This window comes from Strigops habroptila, chromosome 10 (genome assembly GCF_004027225.2).
Source record: "Strigops habroptila isolate Jane chromosome 10, bStrHab1.2.pri, whole genome shotgun sequence".
Classification (NCBI taxonomy): domain Eukaryota; kingdom Metazoa; phylum Chordata; class Aves; order Psittaciformes; family Psittacidae; genus Strigops; species Strigops habroptila.
The window spans coordinates 23785307-23793095 of record NC_046359.1 but is presented as its reverse complement, the minus strand read 5'-3'; the positions used below and the strand labels follow the sequence as shown (position 1 = coordinate 23793095).

The 7789-nt window shown below is 44.3% G+C and overlaps 1 protein-coding gene across 3 annotated transcripts in view; it reads right to left on the bottom strand.

The window, feature by feature from the left end:
* The window catches only part of RSPH9 (radial spoke head component 9), a 138696-nt gene that overhangs the window by 118718 nt on the left and 12189 nt on the right, over positions 1 to 7789 (bottom strand). The window contains exon 5 of one of the 3 annotated variants that reach the window (XM_030498777.1): positions 1040 to 1300. The exons of the other annotated variants lie outside the window; for them this stretch is intronic. Within the exon in view, the coding sequence (XP_030354637.1) occupies positions 1140 to 1300 (161 nt within the window). The 3' untranslated portion in view covers positions 1040 to 1139. Of the gene's footprint in view, positions 1 to 1039; positions 1301 to 7789 lie in introns of those variants that run through there. 3 annotated transcript variants of the gene reach the window in all.

Here is a 7789-nt window from a genome sequence, read left to right as displayed (position 1 = left end):
CTTGAAAAGTGCTACTTATGGGCCTGGTATGAAAGGCTCATTAAATTTATCAGGGTCATTATGCTTTGGCTCCTTTCTTTGGAGAAACTACCTGGGGGCTACAAATCAACACAGCTTTTTTATGTACTACTGTGCCACTTAACCTTGTACTGTCTTCATCAGAATCATCTGCCAATACCTATCGGCATGGACAGGAACAAAGGGTAAGGGTAAACCCATATTACCCAGGAAATCAAATTAGATTATAATGGTTCTTTTTAGCCTTTCTTTGTGAAATGCAAGCCCTACACTCAGCCCCTTGAGCTGACCAGAATCTTTTTGCTTTGGGAGACAGAGCCAAGGCTTCATTAACTATTCTGAGATAAAATCTCTGGCTGACCGCCCCTGTTTTATGAAGCTACAGCCCCTCAGAAAGGAAGAGTTTTTTCTTTCTTCTACATACAGAAGTCACTGTGTCTTCTAGCCCAGGTAGCTCTGCGCAGTGAGCTTTACAAATAGAAAAGTCACTGGACTAAACCATGCCTTGAGATGAACCTGAATGAGCACCTTTTGCAAAAGACCAGGCAATACAAAAAAAGAGTTTGGGTTTTTTTCTACAGTTTAGTGCCATGAGCTGTAAAGACCCTTCTAATTTTGGTGAAACCTAACATCTGAAAAAACCAAAATACTCTCTTCAATATGCCTTTCTAGAGTTCAGAGTTTAGAACAGATCCCTTACAGTATGCATCAGCGTTCTACTCTGACTCAAAATCTATTTCTGTTCGTCATTCATGGGTGGCAGCTGGCATTCATTCATGTTGTCTCCAAATTAGTTTTTGTGTAAGCAAGCGTGGTGTCTTTGTAATCAGACAGATGGCCTAGGTTTGATTTCTGACCTCAGGCTTTGCCCATCAGGGAAGAAAATGCCATTTGTTACTATCTAAAGGATCTGCAGTGACATGATACAGGGAATTCAATCTGGAGTTGAGGGAGGATTGCACACAGTGAAGTCCTACAAAAAGAATCAGGGCCAGAGTCCAAGCACAGAAGAATCCTGCTCAAAGTGCAGAGGTTTCACACATTTATTAGAACAAGCACTAACCAAAATATCCTAAGTATAAAATCTAAATGTTCTTGAATCCTCACCCTGGACAGGAGAGTCACAGCATGAAGGGCAGATCCAAGTTCTTCTCACCATTGCCAAAGTAGATGTAGCCATATTGCTTGGTCATTGGGACGTGGTAGAAGGTCAGTCCGAGCCACAGCAGGCTCCGCAGCACCACCACAGTGCCTCCCTTCTCTAGCTGGACAGTCCAGGAGCCTGTGCGAGAGGATGCGCTAGTGAGTCACTGGGATGGAGGAAGAGGCAGCGCTGCTGGAGCAAGCTGTCCCTAAGCTGAGCTGAGGACTGCTGTGGGTTCTGCCTCACCAGTTAACAGTGCACAAGGCTGCACTGGTGTTTGTGACACCTGAAAGAGGGAAGTCAGGGAGACCAGAAACCTCGATAACCTTTTTTCTTTTGCCAGTTCAGCATTACATTTCCAGATGTCTGCATCTAGGTTCACACAGTAGCATGTTCCCATGGCTATGATGGTAATGCCATATGCGTCACAGGAAGGGACCCCTGGAGCTCCAGACTTGTATACTTGATCCCTAGGAGAAGCTACAGCTATTCTTGGCTGCTTCTGAGTGGGCAGCAGTTACTCTAACAAGCTCTGCCACCTACTTGGTCTAGCTAATAGCTATAGAGAGCCAAGACTAGCTACAGCAATCCTGCATAGGTATGAAATTTCTTCTTAAAATAAACTTGTAGCATCAGTAGTGGGAAGAGAAAGAAGGCACTTTCCTGCTCCAGGAAGACTGGTTTCCCTGATGGAGCAACTGGGAAAGAGGAAGAAGAGAAAGCAGAAAGCAGGATATTTCCTATCTCAGAGAAATTTACAGAAAAGGTTAATTCTCTTCAGTCTTTCTTGGCTCCACCATTGAAGAGGATGTGCGTGGTAGGGGCAAAGGGATTAGTTTCTGCATTAATTTTGCTTTGGCTCTGCAGCGGATGTTCAGAGCCAGTGCAAAAATGCAATTTCTCCTGGATGCAAGGAGCTCTGAGCCACTGAGTATTTGTTTTGCATCTGACATGACAGCCTGGGAACAATGCCGGAAGGGAGGGAAGGAAGCTGGAGCATCAGCTTGGATTCAATACCCTTGGAGGGTAAGGAGCTGCCAGGAGAAGAGAATACCAGCTTCAGCACCAAATCAGTAATGCCTCGAGGCTGCATTGTAGGGAAGAAAGTTCCTGCTGAATCTCTATCTTGAGGCAAAAGCAGCAGGCACAAATTAAAAGGAAAAAAAAAAGGCAGTTGGAGCTGTCAGGCTACTACTGGCCTGGAGTCAAGTAGTCAGCCTACCTGCACCCGGAGCCAGAATCTGCCACTTCCAGAGTAAGCAGAAGGCCCATAATGTGTTGGGCCAGTTAGCGGATATTCATCTTGTAGATAATTTTAGGCTCATCAATTTATGCTCTGACTCATGCTTACTCATGTCATGGTTAGCCTGGGGAATGGCTTCTGTGATTGCTGTCAGCTGCCAGTCCTCCCCCTCACTTCCGAGTCGTGGCCAATTTTACTCACATCCAACAAAGGGCTGAAGAAGTTCCACCACAAGTTCCTACTACAGGTCTCCACAGAACATGGCCCAGGGGTTGGCTGCAGCTCCTGGAGCTATTTGTTTGGTCTGCCTGCAGCTGCGAGTCAGCACAGGCTGCTTGGCTTGCCTGGCAGCCAGGAGGCAGTAGCTCCCTGGGCAGTTGGAGTTGGGGTAGCTTTGGGCTCTTGCACACTCACTCGCAGTACAGTCTCTTATGCAGTTCATGGCAAGCTACAGTAGAGGAGGGCTTGAAGAAGTTTAGGGGAAACGTGCATGTGGTGGCGGCAGAATCAGAAAGGAACACCACAATTCAAAGCCCTGTAAAACCAGGTGTCACGAGTTGTTACCTATCTCTTCTCTTCGTATTTCTGTACTTTTCAGAAGCTTGTTGGACACCATTGTTTGCCCTGTCTCCTTCAGCAGCATGTTCCACAGCTTTGTTATACCATAGCATAAATCCTGTGTCATCTTTATCTGTTACCTTTCAAAGTACTCTCTTCAGCTATGTGCAAACATGGAAGTAAATGGATAGCAAGAATGCCTGCTTTCTGTGACAGTCACTGACCTCACAAACTGAGTCTGGCTACAGGACACAAATACAAAAGAGACATTCAGAGTCTTTAAAAACTCAGGAGATTTTTGCACTGGAGAGCGAGCTTCTGACTCACTCAGCTCCACGTTTCCACTAAAGACAAACAGCTGAAATCACAGCAAAGCAAAGCACTACCTAATACAGGGCAGGACCAGTACAGGTGTGTGCCAGCTTTTCACCTTCCTTGCACTCCTGTGACATTGTAGTTAAAACATGAGCTAGTGTCTTCGCAAGCAGTGGTTTCACATACAAGGCAACCCCAGTCTCCCATGCAGTCTCTCCAGTGCCTCTCATGGACATAAACTGGACTAAATCTATGTCCATGAGTAAAAACACATATTATGGTTCAGCCACTGGCATTAAAAATTCTGACTTACTGGGTCTCTGACAAAACCTGCATGTTCTTAAGAAACTTCATTACTTTGATAGCATGAAAACCCAGATGAAGAATACTTCACTACAAGGCAGATCATCCAGTGGCTGAAACACTACAGCCATCTGCTGTCAAAGGACAAGCTTTCTAACAGTTTCTTGAACTTTGCCTCTACAAGTTTTCAGTATTTGCTAGTGGCAGGAGCTAGACTATGCACAGGGCTGTTGAGCAACAAGTGGCAAGCATGTAGGTCTGAATGTAATTGTGACAAATAACTTTTTCCATTTCTCCTTTGACCACTGAACTGACTTTGCTTTCAGTGCATGGCTCCTGCAGCTTGAACTTGCAGAAGTTATCTGCAAGCCCTTCATCCAAATACTGGTGGGTCTTGCTGCAGATTTACACATTGGTTTGCAGAGGGGGGACTGTAAACTTTTGGAAGAGTTTCTCTGACAAAAAGATAATGGAATGAGGAACTCTCATTGTCTTTTAGGACCAGTCCTCCAAGAAGCAAGTCTGTCAAGCATAGGACTGTGTCTTGCCTTGTTGGGTGGTGAAAGCCTTTAGGAATTATCTAGTTTGCTAATGCCTCATGACGTACTGAAAGCATCCAACAGCCTGGGTACATGTGATAGCATGTATATATATGTTCATGTACACAGATGAACACTCTGCCCCAAACTATTTACAAAGCACAAAAGGAAATGCCTAGAGCATGACAAGTGGGAAAAGTGAGAGGGAAAGCGGGGATATCAATGCTCTCAAGGACTGTAACTGGATTCAGACTTCTTTTTGTTGGACAAATTTGCAGAGAAGGTAAAGAAAATCAAGTTCAACTTGACTGAATCCCCATACCTATGCTCTGGGACAACAGAGTACACAGATCCATGATCTCCTCAGAACATGTATCCAGTGTCACACAGGCTTATCAATCCCTATGGAGTATTCATCAGCAGTTGACTGCTGATCAAAGGAACTTCCATGCACCTTCACACCTGGCAGAAATGGACAGATGTAATTGAAGACAGCTCCATTCACTTTTATGCTAGATCTCTGAAGGCTGTGATGTGCAGCTGCTTCATTTCCCTACAGCCTGTCCAAGCTGCAAACTCTCAAAGGGCTCAAATTCATAAATGTGAGATGCTTGGGGAATACTAAGTTGTTATACTTTCAAGTTCTTCTCTGATCCTTGATTCTCCATCTATGTAAATATGCAAATATGGACAATAAAGTTTTGCTGATGCTGCATAAGTCTTCCTGTGAACTGACGACAAAACAAGCAGGTTACTTCAGGGCAATCCCAACCGGACTGACACAACACAGGTTGAGGATAGGAAAAGATTGTAAGAAACTGCCTGAAACTATAATGTCATTTTCACATAGATCCTGTTTGCAGCCAGAATGATGATTAGCCAGAGCTGCTCTTTATTCTGCAGGGCCAAACAGCAGCAGCAGTGCCACCTTTATCAACCACATCACTGGGGACGTTTTTCTAACCCAGCTATGAGAAGTGATTTATTCAGTACACTCTTCCAGACTAGACTTTTGCAACACACAAAACCAATTCAGACACTGCATTTGATACACAATGCTGGTGTCTGCCTTCTTCAAAGACATCACATTACAGTTCTGGAACCTATCTGCTTTTTTTGGTCCTTTTCTTTAAAGCAAGAAATTAGAGTCCATTATCTCAATACTTATTTTCATAGGATCACAGAACAGTTTGGGTTGGAAGAGACATTAAAACTCATCCAGTTCCAACCCCCTGCCATGTGCAGGGACACCTTCCGCTAGACCAGGTTGCTCCAAGCCCCATCCAGCCTGGCCTTGAACACTGCCAGGGATGGGGCAGCCACAGCTTCTCTGGGCAGCCTGTGCCAGCGCCTCAGCACCCTCACAGGGAAGAATTTCTTCCTAACCTAAACCTAAACCTAAGTCTAACCTAATTCTACCCTACTTTTTTTCCACACCTCACCACATTAGCAGCATTTGAGGAAAGCGTCCATAAAAAAAACCCAGAATATTTGAATTCATGAGACACGGAGAAAGTTGTTCTCCTTAAAATATCTAAGACAACAGTATTCTCTTCCATCACAGCTCAAATCTCACAGTCTTCAAACACGATACTTTTTCAGGCCCACCTTTCTTGTAGGAGTTTGAAATAATGATGTTATAAATCACTCCAAAAGTACTTTAATCAGCAGCTAATGAACAGTATGAAATAATAGCTTAAAATTAATATGCCTTCTTTGCTCCTTCAAGAGAAAGTCTTAGAAATGCATGTAACAGTACAATTTAAAAAGGGATGAGGAGAATTGAGAATTAAGAATTATGAAAATCAAATGCTTTTATCCTTTTTTCTTTTTTTTTTCTCTCTAAAGAACCTTCCCTGCTATTGCAAATTGTTCTTGGAGTAAAATCATTGCATAGGTAGCTGTAGGTCTGTATTACTATAAAAATGCAGAAGCAGGATGCTGGGTTCAAATTCTTGCTAACATTAGCTCGGAGTATCCCATGGCAGTCCCTGTGCTCATCATTGCCCCTGTGTCAGACAACGGGTCTCTTACTGGGAGGCTGGGAAGCTGTAAGAGAGTGTCAGTCTGTAAGGCACACCTAGAGTCCTAGATAAAAGTTGTTAGGAGAAAAATTATTATTACTTGTATTAGAGGGAATAAAAGTAGAACTAGGAGACAGCAAGTGAAAGCTGGCTTTCCTAGAGTTAAATACCGATTTTTAACTTGCATTACGTGTGAGCTGTAGCCTGTATTGTCTGTAAATCAGGCAGCAGAGTTAACTTCGCTATCATGCAAAGCCACTGAGGTGCGGGGAACTGGCGGTCACTGCTCTCATGCTGGAGATTTCTAACAGTAACACTGCTCTGCTGAGGTTTCCATTCTTCAAAATACTACTTTTTTTTAAGAGCAAGTTCATTCTTAAGCTGCACCCAGCAAACCTGAGGAAGCCAAGCACTGCCTGTGCTGAAACCATTGCCTGTTGCTGCTCCAGAAGGGAAGGGAGGGAGCTGCTGTGTGGGAGGAAAGAGCATGGGAAAAATATCCGCTGGATGAAGATCTGGAGCTTCCTATTCCCACTTTGGATCAGGCTGCAGCCTCCACCCCTCCGAACACAGGCAGGAATTCTGAGGAGTTCCTTATATCTTTCCCAAACAAGAAAGTGCTTTGAAGATCCTGATGCTCACCCAGTGTTAAACCACTGCCTTTTTTATGGCCCTTCAACAGCTGCCAGGACACCAGGGCTGAATTTCAAAAGTCAACCTCCTTCTCAGCTTCTTCTTCCTTTCCAGTCGCCAATAGAAATCCCTGTCTCATCCCCCATGTCTGTCTCGGCTATGGGCTGAATCTTGTAATCCACAGAGGCAAGAGGGTGCGTGAGATGTTAGCTTTTAAACAAAAGCCTTTTAAGAGGGCTGTTTGCAGAAGAACTTTCCTGCCACAACTGGTCCACTTTCAGTATGACCTCTCATAACATTGCTGCTTTGGAGGTGATTCAGCAATGCCTCAGTGCAAGCTTGAGAAGAAACAGCTTTAAGAGCTAGACAGCCTGATAGAGAGGCTCCATGTCGCAAATGCTCACAGAGGGTCATAAAAGTGACATTATCAATTCCTCTTCAAAGAAGGAAATGTCTCAAGGGAAAAGCAGCTACAGCATGGTTGCACTTACCATTAACACAATATGCTGCCACAAGAGCAGGTTATAACATATCTTGCTGCAGTCAGTCCTGAGAGAGAGTGAAGTACAGAGTAATAAGACAAATATTAACACCCAGAGAGGGGCAACGTAACCATTTCCCTTTGCAAAAGCAGCCGCTGCTTGGCTGTGTGACCCCAAGCACTTAGCTCTGACAAAGCTACGCTACACCCATGGGATTTAGCTTCTATTTGCCTCCAACAGAAAATCCTACACTGGGAAGAGTTTCCTACTTCTAATTTGCTGTCTGTAGGGAACAAAGACAAATTGCAAAGCACAGCAGCTGTAAGGAAAGGTCACTGTGCTCTGGCTCTTACCAAATTTCGACACACGGACATCTCAAACACAGCCTACCAGCCATAAGGACACATCCATTCTTATGTGGGGCTCAAACTCCTTCATGCCACTTACTGGCTGCAAACTAAATCTCTTTCATTTGCTTGACACACCACCTGCACCCCATATGTTAACACTGCTGTCAATATTGCCAATTC